Here is a 23,094-nt window from a genome sequence, read left to right on the forward strand (position 1 = left end):
ATAGGGGCACCTGTGGGACTCAGTGGGTTAAGCCTCTGCCTTTGGCTCAGGTCATCGTCTCAGGGACCTGAGTTCAAGCCCCACAACAGGCTATCTGCTCAGCAGGGAGCCTGCTTCCCAGTCTCTCTGCCTGCCTCTCTGCCCACTTGTGATCTTTATCAAATAAGTAAATATAATCTTTAAAAAAAAAAAAAAGGTTGGGTATATGTAAAGTATAGGTGAAGAGTTGAGGCTGGAGAGGTCTGTAAGGGGCCAGGTCATAAAGTCTTATGATCAGGTCTTAACTTGATCATGTGGGTGGTGCAGAGTCAGTGAAGGGTTCATATTTTAGACAGACCCTTTGGTGGCTCTGTGAAGGTCAGATTGGAGTGAGGCAGGTTTGGAAGCAGGGAGACCTGTTAGAAGGCTATATCGTGGTCGAACTGGTAAGAGGTTCTGGGGTCGCACTTCAGGCATTGTTCAGTTGGATGGGAGGAGACCAACTTGAAAATATCCAGGATGTAAAAGTTGAATATAAATGGTGCTATACTTTGCATATCCCTCCCCACTTTTTGGCTTGTGCTTTTAGACATTGACATTTTTTCCCCACTCAGCATTGATTTTGAGATGTATTATGTTGTATGTGTAGATGTACGTTGATCTAAATTGTTATGTGGTGGACATTGATGAGTAAACCTAATTTACTGATCCATCCCCCCTTTAAGGAAGAGGTAGGTTTAGTTCCTCCTTTTTCCTCCTATCATAAACAGTGCTTTACTGAAAATCTTTTTATATGAGTCCTTGTGTACATGTGCAAAAGCTTTCTCCGCTTAAGGTTGATTTCTACTAGCAGAATTGTGGCTATATCCCGGAATATAAAGAACTTTTGAGTATATGAGAAAAAGACAGCAAAAAAAGTGGGTACAAAGGGCATGCATAACAGGTACATTATAGAAGAGAACGTGAGAATGGTCAGTAAATACAAAAAGATGTTCAATCTCACTGATACTCAAGAAAAAGAAAAATTAAAAGCCTCACCAACATACCATTTCAAACCCATAAGGTTGACAGGATTTCTAAATAGGAGAGCAGCATTTGAGTTCATGTGCTGGTGGAAAAGGACTATGAACTGGCATGACCTCTGTAGAGTGATGGATGCAGTAAGAACCCATCAGAAGAGGGGATACCCCATCTCCGAGTCCCTGAAATCCCACTTCTAGCTCTGGTTCTAGTTCCTCTGGCTACTCCAGAGGAACTCCCATACAGCTGTCATTTTTACTGAAAACCATCAAAAGAGATCGTCCCACTTCATTTTTAAAGTACCGAACAGTATTTCCTGAAAAGGAGGGACTGGATTATTTAAATGTCTTTTTGTTGGTAGATATGTACGTTTGTTTTTCTTCCTATTATTTAAATGAATGCAGCGTACATCTTTGCATATGCCTCTTTGGGCACATATGAACAGTCTTTCTCTAGGATGAATACCAAGAAATGGCATAACTGGGCCGAAGGGTAAGAACCTTTAAAATTTAAATAATGCCAAATGAAAGAAGCCAGACACAAAAGGCTGCCTGTTGTGTGATTCCACTTCTATAAAATGTCCAGAATAGGCAAATCTATAGAGACAGAAAGTCGATTTACTGGTTGCCAGGGGCTGGAAGGAGGAGGAAATCAGGACTTAACTGCTAATGGGTATGGGATTTCTTTTTGGGGTGATAGAAATATTCTGTAATTAGAGTGGTGATGGTTGTACAACATTTTGAATATCCTAAAACCCACTGAATTGTTTGCTTAAAATGGTGAATTTTGTGTATTTATCAGAATGAAAAACATTAAATATGTATGGCCAAATTGTCCTCGAAAAGTTTTATCCTAATTTAACCTTTAACAACAGCATGTGAGAATACCTGTTTTTCTACGTCCTCATCAACAGTGGATACTATCAGTCTTTCAAAATTTTTGCTAATCTGACAGGTTTTTTTTTTTAAGTATTTATTTCCTGATAACCGTGTGAGCTGAGAACCTTTTCACAGATTTACTGGTGATTGTATTTCTTTCCTCTGTGCATCAAGTTTTTGCAGCTTGCCCATTTTTATACTGTATTGTTTATCTTTTTCTAATTGATTTGTAGGAGTGCCATATAGTATGGGTGTTAACCTTTTGTCTTTTCTTACATGTATCAGACTTGTCAATATTTTTGTGTTTTGAGTGATTTTAGAGTGGTTTCACCAGCCGTTTTGTTATACACATGCCCTGTATTTTGTTCTGGTATTTTTATGGATTTTCATTTATAGGTTTGGACCTTTAATCCACCTGGAATTTAGTAGACTGGTGCGTGGGTAGGAATCTGACTATTTACTCTGTGTATGTATTGATCAAATCTTAAAAGATTTGTGAAATCCTGTTCAGAGCATTTGGTCTGATATTTCACGTATTTGGCAGAGGATAGTATTTCATAACCAGAAAGAGCATCTGTTTAACCTAAAATTGACTTCAAGAGTCCTTTAAATGGTGAACTCCCTTCTTGAATTTAAATTCAATTGGTTTATATCAGGGGTGGATCCAGGTTTTGTGGTGCCTGACATTGATAGAACTTAGGGGTCTTCTTTTCAATGTAAGAATACCAAATTGTGAATATAAAATTAGGGTCAAGCCCACACAGATACAGAGACCTCACACCCAAACTTCATTAGTTTCAAAGTAAGTTTACTCCTGGTTATAGGGTGCCTGGGTGGCACAGTCGTGTCTACCTTCCGCTTAGGTCATGATCCCAGGGTTCTGGGATCAAGCCCCATGTTGGGCTCCCTGCTCAGCAGGGAGTCTGCTTCTCCCTCTTCCACTCCTCCGCTTGTTTCCCTCTCTCACTGTGTCTCTCTCTGTCAAATAAATAAATAAAATATTTTAAGAAATATAAATAAATAAATAAATAAATTCACTCCTGGTTATGTTATCAGAATGTATCTGTACAGCGAGGATGAGGAACAGCCATCTCTGTCTATGGAGTGGTATGACTTTCTTTTATATTAACCAACTGCCACCACTTAAGGATTTTCTCCTTCTTTTATTTTTTAAAGAGACATTTGAGAGTAGACACAAGCATCAAGGTGGCTTTAAAGTTTTAAGTGGAGTTAGTCCAGTGGCAGAAGTTCTTTAAGCAGGGTCTTTGCTGCCTCCTCATTGCTCAGATGTGCATCATTTGATCAATGAAGTAGCTGGGAGCTCAGTATGATAATGTGGGTCGTTAAGTTAATCTCGTAAGCCTTTGAAACCTGAATTTACAGCTTTAACTTTGCATATCTGCTTACTTCTGCATTTAGAGTTTGGTCAGCACCATTAAGAGGTTTGCAAATGTGACTAACAAGGGCTTGCGTTAGCATCCTACCCCTTCAGAAATCAGAGAAGCAAACAGTGACCAATGTCATAAATAATGCAGAGGGTAACGCTAGTACATTTACATGAGCCAGGCAGTATGGAAAATGCTTCTCCAGATCATCTTCATCCTCGTTACCCTCTTACGAGGCAGCCACGCTTATGACCCTGGCTTTCCAGATGAGAAAGCTGAGGTTGAGAGAGAGGAATCCTTACTTAAGGCCTCAGAGGGATACCAGAGCATCTCCCCATTCAAAATCCGCTAAGACTGATGCTCTTACGTGATGGATGAGGAAACAGACTCAGAGGTAATACAATCTGAGTTTTTGTCTTTTGGTATCAGGTTGTATCGAGTGTTGTGTCAAGCATATTTTCACAATTTTAATTTAATAATCGGTATTATTTCATTTAATCCCCCCAGAGTCCTATAAGACAAATACTGTTATTATCCCCCATTTAACAGATGAGAAAACCGAGACACAAAAATTTCCAAGGTCCCAGCTGAAAAGTGGAAAAGCTGGGACTGAACTTTTCGCAGCCTGCCTCCAGAGTCAGGCTCCTACCTGAGAGAGTGCCCTTAAAACTCCATCTAGTTACTTAACTCATTACATCCCTCAGGCCTTTGGGAAATCAAGAGAGACCAGGTTCCTTCAGGTTTTTTTAAATGACGTGCCTAGACAGGGGTACAGAAACTGGCATATTTTAAATATTTAAGTTTGGTGAATTAATTGGTTTAACACAAAAAATGATGCAGTACAGTTCTGCTATTTGAAAGATAATGATGACTTTTTTTTTTTAAGATTTTTATTTATTTATTTGACAAACAGAGATCAGGCAGAGAGAGAGGAGGAAGCAGGCTCCCCAAGAAGCAGAGAGCCCAATGCGGGGCTCGATTCCAGGATCCCGAGATCACAACCCGAGCCGAAGGCAGAGGCTTAACCCACTGAGCCACGCAGGCGCCCCCCCCAATAGATTCTTAAAAAACATTAAATTTACAGTGCTTTTTTAGCAGGGTGGTATGGGAATGAGGCACAGTTTAAAGTTGCTGATAAACATTGTTCTATCCCAAGAGATAAGCTTTGATTTTACATTTATATGTTTATAATTTCTTCTAAAAAATGGCTTTATTTTAGGGGGCGCCTGGGAAGCTAAGTCAGTTAAGTGTCTGACTCTTGATTTTGGCTCTGGTTGTGGTCTCAGGGTTGTGAGACTGAGCTCGGTGTTGGGCTCAGCGCTGGGTATGCAGTCTGCCTAAGATTCCCTGCTCCCCCACTCCTCACTGCAAGCTCATGCACACACACTCTCTCTCTCTGAAAAAAAAGAAAGAGCTAAAGATCCCTTCATTTTTATTATTTCCTGGTCAGACTTAAGTTTTCTAGGAAAGAGAGGATATTTTTCCTTAAATCAGAAAGCAAATTTCCAAGTTATTATCCCTAAATGGTGGGTACCTTCAAATACAGGGCCCATTTCTGGATCCGGTAGTGACTTGCTCTGCAGCTTTGGGAAAATCAGTTAACCTTTGACTCATTAAACCTTTGACTCCTTTCTTTGTCTTTGCAATGGGAATGACAACGTTGGCATCAGATTTCTCCAAAGCTTTTTTCAGAGCCTGAATGAAAGGTATTAAAACTATTGCCTGCGTTATTACCAACTCCCAACCTAGCAATTGGCTCCAATTACCAGCCACTTAGAAGGATTTGTAGGTAAGACTCTTATCACACATTGCTAATTACAACTTTCACAGTTGTGTTTTGTTATTTCCTTTCAAAAGCTAATGTTTTGGCAGTGACTGCTTTCTTTGTGGGTTAGAAAACAGCTACATTTCCATACAAATGTCACATGAGCACATCACCCATCCATCCCTCTTGGGATTATGCAACGCTGTTCATAGATATAATCAGCTTTGTATTTTCATTCAAGGATAACAAACTAGCAAGGTTGAAATCTTGATTTGTCATCGGAACTGAATAGTAATGGAATTGCTCCCCAAGCCAGGAGGGGATAAGACATAGTCAAGCTCTTTTCAGAAATGGCAGTTGTCTCGAGAATCTCTATCGCTTGCCCTCCCTTTCTTCTCCTTCCAGTACGGTGACTACGACCCCTCTGTTCACAAGCGTGGATTTTTGGCCCAAGAGGAATTGCTTCCAAAAAGGGTAAGAGATCAATCCCCTGTTTGGGAAAGCACAGCAGAGATGTGGTCTATGAAAAAGCTGACTGAGGGACTTGAAGGAATATTGGAAGTACACGGCGAAATCATTTAAATAAATATTTTGTAATCAGTCTTGAGTAAAGAATGTAGAGTCTCTGTTCAGAATATTAAAAAGCAAAGGTTCATGGAGTCCGTTTGCAGTTGCCAGAGCTAGCAGGGCCTTGAATGTGATTCCTGGGGAAGAGGGCAGCAGCTTATCTTCTGCCCAGAGAGCTGAGCTGTTTGCAGAGGGGCGGGGGGGTTAAGGTGAATTGGGGGATATTGTAGTTTTTAATCCTTGGTGCTGTTCATCTTGTTCATTAGCCGCAGAAGCAGGCCTTCCCACCCTTTGACTCCTCTTGATTTTATAGTCCCACTCATCTGTCTTGTGTAATGAAGCCCTGCTTCTCACCTCTCCCTGACTTTCCCTGGTCCTTTGATGGCTTTCCTGCGGGAGGAAGCAGCAGCACACTCCACTTGGCTGAGCTCCTCCCTCTGGGACATGCAGCCTGGGCAAGAGGGGCCTCAGCTGGGTGAGGGTTGCACCTAGGCCCAAGGAAGGGTACACCCTTCTAAGTTGTGACTCATATTGAATGGCGCTTGTTTACACGCCCACCCCTGCAATGTGACTGGCTCTTCCTGTATGTGGCTTTGTAATAAATAGCTTTGCTGTTCTGTAAAAATGATGCATAATTATAAAAATGGCAAACAATACCCAAACTTTTTTGTGTGTGGGTTTTTTATTTTGCTCTATTTTTTGGTAGGTAATAAATCTGTATCAAATGACTCCAGAAATGTGGGAGGAGAGAATTACAGCCTGGTATGCAGAGCACCGAGGACGAGCCAGGTGAGGCTGCTTCATTATCGGTTTACAGTTCCATATGGGCTTTTTTTTTTCTCCAAAGAACTACAAAATTAGGACATGCTTGTTGAACAAAAGGCAGTACCTGAGGTAGTTAGAAGGAAAAGGGAGAGCTGGGAGTAGCTCTCTCTTCAGTTTTGTGTGTGTCCTCCCTCAAGCGCATATGGTGTAAGATAGGCAGGAGCACAGCCTGTCCAGATGTACAGCCCCACTGCTTCCACTGGTGACTCAGTTTCATGTTAAGAATTAGAGTGTATGGATATCCCATAGCTTTTGTGTCTATTCCTCTACTGATGACATTTGCAGTAGCTATAGATTGTTGCTTCCTGCAGTATACAATCTAATATTGTTATATAATTAGATGAGTAGTTCTGAGGATACATTCTTTACAAGACTTGCTGAGTCAAAGGATGTGAGCATTTTGTGTTGACAGGTGCCACTAAATCGCCCTTGGTAAAGGTCATACTTATCTACCTCTACCAGCAGTGTATGTGCGTGTCTTCCCCCCTCCCCTGTTTCTCTTCCCAACACTCATTTTTATCAATCTAATTTTTGTAATCTAAAAAATGTATCTTAGTATTTGTTAGCATTTCCCTGATCACTGTAGGAATTGATCATCTTTTCATTAGCCTTTAAAATACTTTCCTCTTCTTCAAATCAACTTCCTAGTATGTAGAGGGAAAAGTGGACAATACATAAACATACCACTCAGTGAATTTCACAAAGTGAAAACACTGTGTAACACCAGGTGACAAGATAGCATGTGACGCCGCCCCCCACCCGCCACCAGCCATAACTCCACATCCTTCCTCCCCAAAGCTAACCACTCTTCTGATCCCTAACTCCACAGAGTAGTGGTACCTGTTTTAAGCTTTATGTGAATGCAGGGGGACAGCCTCTATTTTTTGTGTCTCACTTTTACTCATCATATTGTGAGATTCGGGTTTGTAGTATGTAACAGCAGTGAAATGTTCATTTTCATTGCTGTGCAGAACTCCACTATATTAAGGCATGAATTGTCCACTCCACTGTTGATGGACCTTGAGGGTGTCAGGCTGTCTCTTGGTTTTTGCTATTATAAATAGCAGCAAACAGTTTTTCAGAGTAATTGTACCAATTAACATTAGCAGTGTGTGTGATTTCTAGTTGCTCCACATGCTTGCCAATACTGTGTGTTCTGTCTCAGGTTGAATTTTTTAAAAAATTCATTTGAGAGCATTTTGAGACTGGAGAGAGAGAAGAGCAAGGTCATCAGGAGATCCAGTTAAAATATTTCAAGAGTGTATCTATTTGGGAGTTTTCTGCAAGTCATTGCTGCTTTAAGAGCTTACTTTAAATTTGACTCACAGCTTACAAGTAGGTGATGTGGCTTGAGTTTTACAGCCCAGATAGCTCTTGGCCTGACCTCTGACAGCACCCAAAGAAATGAAATCAGGAAGGTAGCTCTCAGGTAGCCTGCAGAGAGAATTGTTTCAATACCAAAACCTAGGTGAAGAAAGTTCACGATCAGATAAAGCAACAACTTAAATCACATCTGCATGTACAAATCCATTCCGGGGAAGAACATAACACCACGTGCTTTTCTTGAATCCTTGAGCCGGGTGTCATTATTTACCAAGGGCAAAGCGTGAAATTGAAGCCAAGAGACGCTGTAATGAATCTGTTCTCTGGCTTTTATGGGGATGGGAAATTCTGCTTGACCTCAGTGTATTTCATAGACTCAGGGCTCGGAAGAGCCGTGTTGGTGTCTGCATTGGCTGACATGTTCCGGCGTGCAGGTTGGCGTGCCCCCGCCCTCTGTTTTCTCACTTAGCTCTGGTGACACTGTCTTTCGTTCTTCTCTCAGGGACGAAGCTGAAATGGAATATTTGAAGATAGCTCAAGACCTGGAGATGTACGGTGTGAACTACTTTGCAATCCGGGTGTGTTGAAGCCCCTTGGAGTTCCCTGTGTAGAAACAGAGAATCAGAGGCAGACAGCTAAAGTGGGTTATTTCCTTATTCCAGAGTGACACTCTTTAATGGTTCAGTGGAGGACAAGAGAAGAGGAAGGGGAGAGGGTCTTACAGCCTCATTTTCTATTTTTGGACTTTAATTAGATCCTTGATAATTAAGTGTCGTTTGAGCCCCCAGGGGGACTTGGGCCTGTCCAGTGCTCAGCAGAAACCTGTTTGAATGCTCTGAGTGTAATGTTTGATTATTTCTGGCTGTGTGAGATCTGGCCCACAGGGAGCACCTGTAAATACTTTCTTCCTCCAGGGCACAAGGCGAGTAAAGCTGCTTTTATAGATTACTGATTTGTGGGTGGGACTCTTCTTCTCACTAGCAGGCTAATTGGTTTTCTATTCCGACCATTAATGGTCCCACTGTCCTCTGGGAGCCCACTGCTTCCGTACCAGAGGCTTCGGTTTTCAGTCCTGGCTGGGTGGGCCCCTTCAGCATCTTTCTCCCAAGGTTCTGCTGCTAGATGCAGGACCTACAAGCTCCCTCTAAAGGAATTCAGGCCATTGGCTCAGCCATTTCTTTGCTGGTTCCAGACTGCAGATAAGTAGATGTTGAACAATTGCCCATAGTGGCTGGCCTGCTTCCCTCCCCGCCCCTTCCTTTTTGCCTTCTTTTTTTTTAGGGTGGGGAGGTGGGTGGGAGAGGGAGAGAGAATCTTAAGCAGACTCCATGACCAATGCAGAGACATGGGGTGGGGGTTGGGATGGGGTGGGGGTAGGGTGGTGGTCCTCAATCTCAGGACCCAGAGATCATGACCTGAGCCAAAATCAGAAGTCAGATGCTTAACCAGCTGAGCCACCCAGGTGCCCCTGTGGTCCACCTTTCTCACCATAGTTATGGTTTGCTTTCCTTTTTTGGGTTGCAGAAATTTTGTATGAGGGGCACCTGGGTGGCAAAGTGGGTTAAGCATCTGCCTTCAGCTTAACTCATGATCCTAGGGTCCTGGAATTGAGCCCTCTATTGGGCTCCCTGCTCAGTCGGGAGCCTACTTCTCCCTCTGCCTGCTGCTCCCCCTGCTTGTGCTCTCTCTGTCAAATAAATAAATAAAATCTTAAAAAAAAAATTTGTATGAAATTTGAGTAAATTGCAATACATTTTAAATAATAGCTTTCTACCTCATTTGTCTTTTTTTTTTTTTTTTTAAGATTTATTTATTTATTTATTCGACAGCAGTGATCACAAGTAGGTAGAGAGGCAGGCAGAGAGAGAAGAGGAAGCAGGCTCCCTGCTGAACAGAGAGCTGGATGTGGGTCTTGATCCCAGGACTCTGGGATCATGACCCAAGCAAAAGGCAGAGGCTTTAACCCACTGAGCCACCCAGGCGCCCCTGATTTGTTTTCTAAATATAGACTTTTAAAAAACGGATTAGTTTGTATAAAATTACACTGGTAAGTTTTGTTATTTCACATAGTAAACAAGCGCCTAAAAGATTTTCGATAATAATGCAAAAGGTTATTTTCTTAAGTTTTACTAATTTCTATTTGCTAATTGTCTGGTTTGTTTAAGGGCAGGCTAGTTTAACACATTTCTGTGGTTTTGGCAACATAACTCCTCTTGGCCCATATGTCCACCATCTAGATTTTAGAAAAGGAGTGTTTTACAGCCCTTAAAAAACAGTGTATTAGGAAATATTTCTCAGTAGTCAGACTAAAATACACAATTGTGTGTGTGTTTTGTGTTACACAGTAGACATAGCTGGTAGATATTTTAGTATCTTTTGTGTTCAAGTTCCTGTGATTTCACATCAACTAAGGAACTTAAGTGCTTAAAACAATTGAAGAGACTGCTTGAACTTTGCCTCTCTGTTTATTCTGTAGAAGTGTTGGGGGTCATGATAGGAATCAAAGGGTAGAACCCTTTTTTTTTTTTTTAAATAATTTAAACCAGACACAAACGTAATGAAATATCTCCTTTTCCAAAATGTACTGTAGCACTTAAAAGTACAAAGCCTCACTTATGTAAATGCAGTATTTTTAAGAGCTTTGCAGACTAAGAGGAATCTCTTTTAGGGTTTGGTAACAGCACCTGACTTAAGGAGAGTTAGAAGGACTAAAAGATGTATCTTGGAGCGCTCACTTGTCCACCTGACCTCTGCTCTTCGATTGGTCCTTCTCATCACAGTCTGAGCATCTTCTTGGTTTGCAGACCTGTTTTGCTGTCCTTGAAACTGGTTCGATGTCCTAGTTGTCAGCAACGGGTCAGGCGCTTTAGGTCATTGTGCAGAGAGCTTCCTTCCACCACAACACAAGGGACACACTACACAGCATAGGTGACTGGGCCTCCAGCCTAAGGAGGTAGCCTCCAGGCCCACAGCTGGGTCAGTGACCTGAGGGTGAAGGGCACTTGTCCTCTGTCTACTCTGACTGCCGACCAATGTATATGCCAGCAGTTAAATTTTCATAGAGCTTTATTGAGGTATAATTTATTTTTTAAAGATTTATTTATTTATTAGAGAGAGAGCATGGTGGGAGGAGCAGAGGGAGAGGGAGACTATCTCAAGCAGACTCCCCACTGAGCACAGAGCCCTACCTGTGGCTTGATCCCAGGACCCTGAGATCATGAGCTGAGCCAAAACCAAGGGTCGGATGCTTAACTGACTGAGCCACTCAGGCACCCCAAGGTATCATTTATATACAATTCATTTTTTTAATTTTTTTCCAACATCCTATTATAAATAATTTCAAACATATAAGAAAGTTGAATTTTACAGTGGATACCCATATATACCCACTTCTGAGTTCTTTAACATTTTACTATATTTACTTTATCACACTGAGAATACATTTTAACATAAAACCATTTGATCCCAGCACTTTGATCCCAATTTTTTTTCTGGTGGGGCACCTGGGTGGCTCAGTTGGTTAGACATCCGACTCTTTTTTTTTTTTCCCCAAAGATTTTATTTGTTTATTTGACAGACAGAGATCCAAGTAGGCAGAGAGGCAGGCAGAGAGAGAGAAGGAAGCAGGTTTCCCACTGAGCAGAGAACCTGATGCGGGGCTCGATCCCAGGACCCTGAGATCATGACCTGAACTGAAGGCAGAGGCATTAACCCACTGAGCCACCCGGGCACCCCGAGACTTCTGACTCTTGATCTCAGCTCAGGTCTTGATCTCAGGGTCATGAATTCAAGCCCCATGTTGGGCTCCACTTCGGGCATAGAGCATACTTTAAAATAAAAAAATAAAAAAAAAAGAATTTTCTTTCTGGTAGTACAATATTTTCTTTTAATGTAAGAGAGATTCAATCCTACAGGTCTTTATTCTACATCTATGATAACCTGGTTTTAATAGTCTCCCCCGCGTATGTCTGAAACTGTGAATAGTACCAAACCCTATATATACTATGGCTTTTTTTCTTATATATGCATACCTGTGATAAGTTTAATTTATAAATTAGGCACAATGTAATAAATTAACAATAACAATAAAAAATAGTTATAACAGTGTACCCTAATAAAAGTTATGTGAACGCGTTCTCTCTCTCTTAAAACATCTTACTGTAGTACTCACCCTTCTTAAGATGATGTGAGATGATAAAGTGTCTACGTGATGAGATGAAGTGAGATGACTGATTTAGGTGTTACAGTGCAGCATTAAGCTACTACTGACCTGACAGTAACTCAGAAGGAGAATCATCTGCCTCCAGACCTTGTAACCAAAACCGTAGAAAGCCAAACCACAGATAAGGGGGCTGGGGACGACCACTGTGTTTAACTGGAGGTAACAGTGCTTAGGTTGCGACTAAAGCCATTGAGCCAGTAACAGAAGCCCCCCGTGATCCCTCTCTGGGACACGAGTCATGAGAATGGTATTTTGTCTCTGCCTGCCCCAGTTTCAGGAAGCTGGAGGCCCCCTGGGTTACACAGCAGCTGTGACTTTTGTTGGGACCTCTTGGAACTCGTCACATATAATAGTGTGTGCCAGGTTCTTTGGGAAGTTGAATAAAATCTCAGACTTCCGCTGGAGCTGATGGTAGCTGCTCTTGATTGAATCTACAGAATAAAAAGGGCACCGAGTTGCTGCTTGGAGTGGATGCTCTGGGGCTTCACATCTATGACCCTGAGAACAGGCTGACCCCCAAGATCTCCTTCCCGTGGAATGAAATCCGAAACATCTCGTACAGCGACAAGGAGGTAGGACGTGCTTTGCATGCAGACCCACCAGCAGTGCCGCTCTCGGGCTTTTCCCATCTCTCCTCGCTGTAGCGGTCCCCAGCCAGACTGCTCCTTGTTACCAGTAAAATCCTTTAATCCCCAGGCTTTGGGTTTGGGGTTGTTGTTTTCTGTTTAGAGAATGGTATCAGCATCTTTTATTCAACTGGCATCACTAAACCCCTCCTGCTGACTAACAAGAGGCTGGGGAGCTCAGCTTGTCCAGAAGAACCTCCAAAGAATAGTGAACAAACCAGAAAGTAACTTTTTCTTGTTACTTGCCTTGCTATTTCTAGTGAGAAATTCGCTATGTGCATTTAAGTGTGGGGGACATTAAGTCCTCTTTCAGTGTCCAGTGCTTGATACATGTGGGGATATCTATCTATCTAATCTATCTATCTATCCACCTGTCTATCTCTGTGTGTCGCAGCAATGGTACAAATAAGGCTATCAGAACTACTTGTGAAAATCTGAGAATAATTCAGTTCGAATAACTTGGCTGTACATGCTAAGTTAGAAGTCAGATATTTCAATGCAGAATGGTGACCTTTCCCAAACACTGTCATCTTATGTTCAGTTCTTCACTCGTTTGTTCTTTGTTAATTTTCAAGGAATTATCAAGCATCTGCTTTGTGTTAGGTTTTATAACAAAGATATAGGAAATCCAGTCTCAGCCCCCAGGGACGTTAGAGTCAAGCAAGGCCCTGACTGATGGTGCAGGTGATGGTGACCCAGTACATTTCTGTTTTACCACTCACAGGTGCTCTCACCCCAACTCTGATTCCTTCTCCTAAAAACATGCAGCAAGATTAGGGGCCTGATACAGGGAGCGGAGCTGCAGAGGAATCAGGCAAGCTGTGATCTGTGAAGGGACTAGCAGGGGCTGAGCTCCATGTTCCCTGAAGTCCTGGCCCCGGGGTGGGGTGGGGGGCTTTGGTGGTGGGGGTGCAGAGCATGAGTCCTGAGAACACAGGGAACTGGGCAGAAGGCAGCGGGCCCGGATGGTGCTCAGTGACGTATTGGCACCCGCAGAGCTGGGAAGCCAAATGTGGAGTGAGGAATGGTGACGGCTTGTGTGGAGCCCCCACTGGAACAGATTTCCTGTTTTCCCTTCCCTAATAGTAACTCGAGAAAGGGAACCCCAGGCCCCTGGTTTCCAGTAATGTGGTTGAGATCTCCTCAGCCATGCTTGATGAGACAGATCGAGCTGCGTAATTCAAAACATGCTGGCTCTCGAATTTTCTGTAAGTAGCCCAGAAGAGCAGCACTTAGGTGTTTCTTTTTTAAAGTACTTCAGTTGAACGATCCCCGTGACTTAAAGCAGTAGGTATGCTATGGTGTGGTAGTTTTTTATCTCTAATTTCATAAAGTCTGTTTACTGCATATCCACACATTTGTGTGCTAAAGGCTCCCAAGACACTCGTTTTTCACAGAATCCAAGGCTTAAAGTCTCCCCTAGTACAGCCTGACACAATAAACCCTAATACACCCTCTCCAGGGGCAGGGTGCCATCATGTTCCATCACGTCAATAACTCAGGCAGTAAGAGGACCTCAAGCTGACTTGACATAATAGGAAGTAGTCTTAGTAGTTATGCATGACAGCTGTGCTGTCAAAACAGAAATGTTGGTTTATTTTAAGTGATCCATTGATTCTTTGTACACGTCCGGACCTAGCACATAGCCTGTGGTTTCCCCACTACTTGTGGTTTCCCACTGACAGCTCCGGGGTTTGACTTCAAAGCCAAAAATAAGCTCACGAAATTTACAAATAACCTACATGAAAGCAATAGTGCTTCCAAGTTGGCTTGACCAAAAGCTAACCGAAGGATCATTTTCCTCCATGTGCTGACTCCTCCCCGGACAAAATAACATGCAAAAGACATACCCAAGAATTTATCTTCACAGACGTATTTATCTGCTTAGCACATCTTTCTTGGGAATAGGTACTCATTTTTCTCAGTGCATCTTTGCAACTGAGGATCCGACTGGTCTGATCAGGAATGGTTGAGAACAGCGGTTGCCATTTGTTCTTCGTATGCTTCTGTGCCTAGCGGTCTGGTCCTGGGATCTCCTACTTGGCTACCACTCTGTCCTTACTCAGCTTTCTCTCCCCTTTGATTTCAGGACCAGTTTCCCTCTTCTACCACAGTCTGTTCTTCACACTTTATTCCTTTTATTAATAGCTTTTAGCTGAGAATCCCCATGTTCAGAACCTGGAGTGATGACCTGTGTGCTGCCCCATCAAACCCCAGCCTACCCTTGCCTTCCTCCCAGTCTGAGCTCATGACAGCTAGTCATCAGAGAGCTAATAGTGTGTGTGTGTGTGTCTCTCTCTCTCTCACACACACACACAGCTCATTTCCTTATCTCTCCCTCATTTTTGTTGCTTGCCCTGTCCCGAATGGCCCTCCGTCCGACCTTTTAACTTCCCTCTCATACTCTATTTGTCTGACCAGCTGAAGTTCCCCTCCCACTTATGGTAGGTTGATGCTGAACCCCCATGACATTTGTGATTTGTGCTTCCCAGTGAGGCACTAATAGATGATGTAATTTCTCGAGTAACTGACCGTCATTAGTCTGGTTCCTGCTAGGTGGTGAGCTTCCTGAAGGCAGAACTGGGCCTGTGGCTCTGCAATAGGCTTCCCATTTGTTGGCCTCACAGTGGGGCCCACTGAAGGCTGGTGTTTCAAGTTACAAAGCCCAAGATGGTGCTGACAGCACACCTTCCAGGATCCTGGACTTCCACAGCCCCAGACTTGGCGCCCTCAGCCGCTTATAATTTACCATGGTTTAGTGCCCAGGCACCAGGAAGCCAGGACAAGGCACAGCAGCCTCATGCTGGGTCTTTGCCAGCTTGGTTGCTGCTTTTGTGGAATTTCCCAGTTGGTGCTCACACTCTAGGCTGTGAGACTGAAACTGTTTTCTGCTTCCTTCTTTCAGTTTACTATTAAGCCATTGGATAAGAAAATCGATGTCTTCAAATTTAACTCGTCAAAGCTTCGTGTTAATAAGCTGGTAAGTTGAGATCCCAGTTTTTGTTACTGATAACTGTAGTTTTTCTGAGATACTTTTTTCTGAGTGCTTTTTTTTTTTTTTAAGATTTTTTATTTATTTGTTTGACAGAGAGAGAGAGTGCAGGGGGAGTGGAAGAGCGAGAGAAGCAGGCTTCTAGCCGAGCAGAGAGCCCCATAACCTCGAGTGAAGTGTAGAAGGATACCTCACCTGCTACACGCTTTTCCAGTAGACCTTGAAAGACTCTTCCCTTTAGCTTAACCTAACAAGTCAAACCTAGATTTTATGATGTGGAGTTTTTAAAAAAATATTTTATTTATTTATTTGACAGAGACTGTGAGAGAGGGAATGCAAGCAGAGGGAGTGGGAGAAGGAGAAGCAGGCTTCCTGCTGAGCAGGGAGCCTGATGCAGGCCTCGATCCCAGGACTCTGGGATCATGACCTGAGCTGAAGGCAGACATTTAACAACTGAGCCACTCAGGTGCCCATGATGTGAAATTTTTAAAAATTATTTTTATGGAGGTACTTTATACATATAAAAGGATAAGTATGTGTATTAGGTATAAAAAGGGGCAAAAATGAACATCTATGTACCCACTACCCAGCTTTAAGAAACAACACACTTCCAGTACTGTTAGAACCCTTCATGTTAGCATCCCGCTGGCTTCCCCCACCCACCTCCCCAAGGGTGATCACCATTCTAAGCTGTGTGCCTATTATTCCCTTGCTTTTCCTCAGAACTTGACTTCATATATAGCAAAATGAATATACTGTTAAGTTTTGTGACCTTTTGAAGTATACCAAGTGCTATCAACTGTCTGTGTTCTTCTGTCACCTTTTTTCATACATTATTATTTTCTGAGGTGTATCTCTGTTGATGCTTCAAGATACGATCCCTTTATTTTCATTGCTGTATAGTATTCCTTTTATGGATATATGTGTGTGTGTGTATTTGTCATTCTTCTATTAATGAATAATTGCTTTTAGTTCTCTGCCATTTTAACCAGGCTGTTGTGAACATTTTTGTACCTGCCTCCTGCAGTAGTCTCTCTAGAGAGTATCTGCTTAGGAGTACAGATGCAAGGCTGTAGTGTTTGTCCAAATTCAGGATTACACCATGTTGTTTTTCAAAGAAGGTGAATTAATTGGCAGATCCCATGCAGTGGGTGCAACTTCCTTTTTTGAATCTTCCGTGCTTATATTATCAGCCTTTAACATTTTTTTTGTCACTCTTGTGCATATGAAATAGTATCTCAGTGCAAGTTAATGTGCATCTATCTATTTACTAATGAAGTTGAACATCTTTTTGTATATTTTTTGGTCAAGCTTATTGTCTTTTTAAAAAATTTTTAATTTAATTAATTAACATATAATTTGTCTGTAATAATTAACATATATTTGTTTCAGGGCTACAGATCTGTGATTCATCAGTCTTGTATATAATACCCAGTGCTTATTACAACACATGCCCTCCCTGAGCTCATTGTCTCTTTTGTCAAGCATTTGATGCCCTTCGGTCATCATTTTCAGGGATGTTTGTACTCTATATTGGTTATACCTTCTCCCATCATGTGGCTTGTTTTCCCTCCCTTTTTAAGGTCTTAACAAAGAATGTTTGATTTTAATATAGACAAATATATACATCTTTTCCTTAGTCATTTGTACTGTTTGTGTCTTGTTTGACATCTTTTTTTTTTTTTTTAAAGATTTTATTTATTTGACAGAGAGAGATCACAAGTAGGCAGAGAGGCAGGCAGAGAGAGAGAGAGAGAGAGAGAGGAGGAAGCAGGCTCCCTGCTGAGCAGAGAGCCCGATGTGGGACTCGATCCCAGGACCCTGAGATCATGACCTGAGCCGAAGGCAGCGGCTTAACCCACTGAGCCACCCAGGCACCCCTTGACATCTTTTTTTATCCTCTGATCATAAAGATATTCTACATTCTCTCTCTCTCATTTTTTTTAAAGATTTTATTTATTTATTTGACAGAGATCACAAATAGGCAGAGAGGCAGACAGAGAGAGAGAAGGGGAAGCAGGCTCTCCACTGAGCAGAGAGCCACCCAGGCGCCCCTCTTCTACATTCTCTTAAAAAATTTCAAGGGCTTAGTCTTCACATTTAAATCTTTAATCCGGGGCACCTGTGTGGCTCAATGGGCTAAGCCTCTGCCTTCAGCTCAAGTCATGATCCCAGGGTCCTGGGATTGAGCCTGCATTGGGCTCTCTGCTCAGCAGGGAGCCTGCTTCCCCCTCTCTGTCTGCATGCCTCTCTGCCTACCTATGATCTCTGTCAAATAAATAAATAAAATCTTAATATAAAATAAATATATAAATCTTTAATCCAGGGTACCTGGATGGCTCAGTCATTAAGCATCTGCCTTCGGCTCAGGTCATGATCTCAGGGTCCTGGGATTGAGTCCCGCATCAGGCTCCCTGCTTGGAGGGAAGCCTGCTTCTCCCTCTCCCATTCCTTCTGCTTGTGTTCCCTCTCTCGCTGTGTCTCTGTCAAATAAATAAATAAAATATTTTAAAAAATAAAAATAAATAAATGTTTAATCCTTCTGATTTTTGTGTATGGTGTAAGGGAGGGGCCCAGCTTCTTTTTCTCCATGTGAATCACCTGTTGTCCCAGCCCAATCTATTGAATGAACTTTCCTACCCTCCCTCCTCTGCAGAGCTACATCTTAGGAGAATGAGATGCAGCCAGAAGACATGCAGAAGTGTCATCTGTCCTTCTCCTCATTTGTGATTTTTGCCCCCCTGGCATCCTTAAGGCACCTCCGTTTTGCCTATCTCCGGAGCAGAGAGCCCTGGAGGCCGGTAGTAGGGAGGGCCTCGGTGTTTCACTCCGTGCTTTATTTCTCAGGTTTTCTGCTGACCCCAAGAGCCCTGAAACCAATACGCCATAGGGCGAGTGAGCTGGTAGGCAGTGAAGTAAACTTCTGGCTTTAACATTGCCACTGCTTCCAACCACAGATTCTCCAGCTCTGTATCGGGAACCATGACCTTTTTATGAGGAGAAGGAAGGCCGATTCTTTGGAAGTTCAGCAGATGAAAGCCCAGGCCAGGGAGGAGAAGGCTAGAAAGCAGGTGAGCAAGACCGTGTCTGAACCACCCTTGTCGCTGCTTCGTGGTCTTGGCCTGGGAGGTGAGCAGCGGTCATGGGCTGACAGGTGTCGTTCAGCCATAGGTACACCTTCTCTCATTTTATCTCTGTTGGATCTTCACTGGCTGATGCCCAGCCAATGGGGTGTCTGCTCTGAAAGGAGGAATAAACTCTGACAGCATATGTAAAAGAAACATTTCTAGTATTTCCCCACTTAAGTAAGTGAAGTGTGATTAATGCAGGCTTGGGAAGGGATAGGCAAGCCTATGTCCATCCATCTGTCCATCCGTCCGTCCGTCCATCCATCCATCCATCCATCCACCCATAGTCTGTCCACCTAACTAGCTTGCTTTCTTTCTGCCTGCCTGTCTCCTTTGCCCAGCCTTGTCCTTTTCTAATTAGATGGTGGTAGAATGCACAGCAGCGTCTCATGCTTGCTGAGGGAATGCTAATTAGACTCCGGCCCCACTTCCCTGCCACAGGTCAGCCCAGGCGGCATGTTGCCCATGGTGGGAGGTGCTGGGAGTGCTTATCAGCAGACTGGACAGTCCGCATCATTGTTTTCTACTCACAAATCATGTTGACTCACCGAAATCCACACAACTAATCTGAGCCTCGCTGCCGAGAATATCCACTGTGGTTTTGGACCAACTCCTAGACAGAGTAGCAGCAGCTGCAGTCAGCTGCCCTCAGGACTTGTAGGCTCAGAGGTGTAATCATTAGTCTGTGTGCAGCTCTCTGATGTGGGGACTCCAGTGAGGCTGGCTCCCTGCCCTGAGATTTGGAACGAAATGCCCAGTTTTAGCCAGCATGCCTTCAGCGTTCCATCCCTTTGCTCTGTGAGACGACAGACTGTTGGGCTGCTTTGGGGGCCACGGTGGTGGAGTGGGTTTTCTTGGACAAAGAAATACTCCTGAGCCAGCACAGGTCTAGGTGGCAACTTCAAGAAGAGCCTTCTTTGACCTCTTTTCAGACAAGCAAAGCTTAGAAGTGAGAGATCTGAAAATGGCAATGAGTGCGACAGCCTCGGAGCTGTTGGCAGAGAATAGAATGCAAACGGCCCTGGCCTGCACTGCTTGTAGAACACCAGAGACATGTCCCTGGCATCTGGCAGCCACAGGCTGAGGACTTCATGGCCCAGTGGAATAGACACAGACCTTGGAGCCAGATGGGAAACTTAGTATGTGACATTAGTAAATGACTTACCTCCCAGACCTCAGTTTTCCCATCTGTCCAGTGGAGCTAATGGTATGTCTTCTCGGTCTCAGATCAAAGGACCATTGCCCCTGAAAGCCTTTGCAGACTGAAACGACCTTGTAGGCAGGAGGCCCCTTATTAGAGGGTGGCGGTCTCAGGAAAGTGCAGTGCTGGGAACAGAAGGTGGTTTCCTGGGATTTTTTTCAAGTGGAGAATAATGGAGGTACAGTAATCTACCTAATGGAAATCATAATGCAGTGGAAATTAGGAAAAAAAAAATTGGCCAAGCTTTTCACTGATCTGCAGGTGGAAAATTGGAGAAGAATTTACAGTATTTTATTGCTGTCTTTGCATTATTCCTTCGAGGCCCAATGCCCTTTTTTTGGCTCAGTGTTTAGAAAAGGCAGCAGTCTTAAAAATCTTGTGTTTGGGAGAAGATTGAAGCAAGAAGTAATTAAATGTGCTCTATATAAGGAAGAAAATAGAGCTGTGGTCACTTCTGGCTTCTGCTTTCTGAACTCAGTTAATACCATGCGATCACAGAGAATAGCACTTGTCCTGTGCTTGTTCCCCTTATTAAGCTCTGCATGTGGCCCAATTAATACAGTGATCCAGAAGGCATGGGAGGCAGCAGTGGCTTTGTACCGGTGCCTTAAGGACGGGGTTGGGGGAGGTTGCTGTGTTCCCTGCTCAGCTCCCTCCTGTCACAGTCCTGGCCAGGAGCTGCCTCTGCGTGAGGCTGGGCCCCTGTATGGTGGCATTGCAGCTTCCCCACCATGACACACACTGTGTGAACTCCCGATGTCTCACGTAGAACCATTCCATCTTCTCCATGGGTCAGCGGCAGGAGCGACTGGGGAAGAAATTAGAGATGTGGGAGGGGTCCGTGTGGAAGAGAAATGGCAAAGTGGCTCTTCCAGCCAGAAGTGAGCGGTGTGTTTCTGGGGCTCTGTCTCAGGGAGAAGGGACCTGCATTGTGTCCTGTCAGCTGCAGGGCAGAGCCACATGAGGTCTCCCAACAAAAAGGGATATTGGCAGGGTGGCCATTTCAGCACACAGTGTGGAAGAATGGCACCTTTGATCTGGGTACACTTGACAGGGCTTGCCTTTTTATTGTTGTGTTTGTTCTCTCACCTCTAGACGTTTTTTCAAGGGACACAGCCTTCGATCCTGCAGCTGTTTTCGAAGGACAAAGGGTGGCGGGTGACAAGAATGACACTGGCAACCTAAAGTAAAGGGGAGAGAAGAGGGTCTCCTTGGGGGACTCTGGACACTGGGCATTCTCGGGCCTCTGTGGCACTGCAGGCCATGGGTTCCGTGACTCAGTGGCCACTGTCATTGGCCCTCAGATGGAGCGGCAGCGACTTGCTCGAGAGAAGCAGATGAGGGAGGAGGCAGAGCGCACGAGGGACGAGCTGGAGAGGAGGCTGCTGCAGATGAAAGAAGAGGCGACAATGGCCAACGAAGCTCTGGTGATTGCTTTGGGGGTCTGGGCCCCTGGAGGCTACATGGGGACTCACGTGGGTTTAGGAAGTTAAGCCTCCCAACGACCACAGATTATTAACATATGCTTTGACATTTCAGCTAAAAAAAAAAAAAATCAGTTCCACCTGTGTCGGCGGAGGCGGACTGGTGAAGTTCATGTGCGGCCAAGCCCCACTTTGACTGGGCCTCGCCTTTAAAGTGGGGCTTCTTGGGGCGCCTGGGTGTCTCAGTGGGTTAAAGCCTCTGCCTTTGGCTCTGCTCAGGTCATGATCACAATCGAGCCCCACATTGGGCTCTTAGGTGAGCCTGCTTACCCCACTGCCTGCCTCTTTGCCTACTTGTGATCTCTGTCTGTCAAATAAATAAAATCTTTCAAAAAATAAATAAATAAATAAATAAAGCAGGGCTTCTCAGTTGATACTTAGGGCAGATCACCCTTTATGGTGGGAGCTGTCCAGTGGCTCACAGGATGTTTAGCAGTGTCCCTGACCCCTACCCGCTAGATGCCAGTAGCACGCCCCCCCCACCACTTGTGACAATCAAAAATGCCTCCAGACATTGTTACCTGTCTCCCAGGGGAGCAGTCTCTACTGGTTTAAACCACTGATTTAAAAGGAAAAAACAAGGTAAAGTTGGTTTTCTTCCTCATACGGCATATGCCTCAACTCAAGTGGACACTCAGAAAGGCACTTTCTTCTTGCTCCCCGTAGGCAGAACCTGAAGAACCTTTCCAAACAGTTGAAAGTGTGGCTTGTCATCCCGTGCCCAAGTGTCCTCTGACGGGACTTTCAGTGGCAGGGCCCTGGAGACCCTGGTTCTCGCTGACCTGAATGTCTGAGGCCACAGCTGGAGGGGGATGATGGGTACGTGGTCCCCCTCTCAGCTGACAGTGCTCTTCTCCAGATGCGGTCTGAGGAGACGGCTGACCTGTTGGCAGAAAAGGCCCAAATCACAGAGGAGGAGGCCAAACTCCTGGCACAGAAGGCTGCAGAGGCTGAACAGGAAATGCAGCGCATCAAGGCTACAGCCATTCGGACAGAGGAGGAGAAGCGCCTGATGGAGCAGAAGGTGCTGGAGGCCGAGGTGCTGGCACTGAAGATGGCCGAGGAGTCAGAGAGGAGGTGAGAGGTCGGGAGTCCCGGGCCCTGGGGCTCAGGCGAAGGCCCATCCGGTCTTGCAGAGCTTGACTGCACTTGTCCGCAAGCTGCTTCTCCATCTTCTGGGGCGGGGGGAGGCTCCTCCCTTGACAGGTTGGTGAGAACTGGTACCTAAGCCGATAGAGGGTTTGAGGGCTGGAATTAGTAAAAAGGCTCAGGAACACAGTTCTCTTGTTGAGTGGATCTCTGGTCATGCTTGGGCCTGTGATAAACCGCCGTCCCTCTGAGTTGTGTTGGCAGGAAAGCCATCAAGCACAGCCGCCAGCTGCTTTCAGCTGAGGAGCTGTAAGCAGGCTCTTCTTATATTTAAAAAAATGTGGTTCTTTTCCCTTTTCATTTAGGGGAATTGTGGGGAGACAGCAGCTATTTACCTTTAACGAAGTAAGGAGGAACCCCCTTCCCTGCATCCCTTCTTGGTGCTAAGGCTCCTGAGGCAGATAGGAGGGGAGGGCCAGGATCCTCTTTGTGGCCAGCTCACAACCAGGTTGAAGGATGCAACTGTAGTCTCTACTTCCCAAAGATTATTCTAGGCTCGGGATTGTTCTGGCCCTGTCATCTTCAGATTAACACTGGCGCATTCCCCACA

The 23,094-nt window shown here is 44.3% G+C and overlaps 1 protein-coding gene across 6 annotated transcripts in view; it reads left to right on the forward strand.

Annotated features, from left to right (window-relative positions):
* Positions 1–23,094, forward strand: part of NF2 (NF2, moesin-ezrin-radixin like (MERLIN) tumor suppressor) — a 79,112-nt gene that overhangs the window by 34,838 nt on the left and 21,180 nt on the right. For 5 of the 6 annotated variants that reach the window (XM_013063492.2, XM_045081513.1, XM_004766468.3 and 2 more), the window contains 8 exons: positions 5,433–5,501; positions 6,301–6,383; positions 8,245–8,320; positions 12,402–12,536; positions 15,496–15,570; positions 18,540–18,653; positions 21,216–21,338; positions 22,255–22,472. In XM_013063492.2, coding sequence (XP_012918946.1) covers positions 5,433–5,501; positions 6,301–6,383; positions 8,245–8,320; positions 12,402–12,536; positions 15,496–15,570; positions 18,540–18,653; positions 21,216–21,338; positions 22,255–22,472 — 893 coding nt within the window. Of the gene's footprint in view, positions 1–5,432; positions 5,502–6,300; positions 6,384–8,244; positions 8,321–12,401; positions 12,537–15,495; positions 15,571–18,539; positions 18,654–21,006; positions 21,182–21,215; positions 21,339–22,254; positions 22,473–23,094 lie in introns of those variants that run through there. The other variant, XM_045081512.1, reaches the window with a different exon arrangement.

This window comes from Mustela putorius, unplaced genomic scaffold (genome assembly GCF_011764305.1).
Source record: "Mustela putorius furo isolate JIRA1106 unplaced genomic scaffold, ASM1176430v1.1 tig00000578_pilon_pilon_pilon, whole genome shotgun sequence".
Taxonomy (NCBI): Eukaryota; Metazoa; Chordata; class Mammalia; order Carnivora; family Mustelidae; genus Mustela; species Mustela putorius.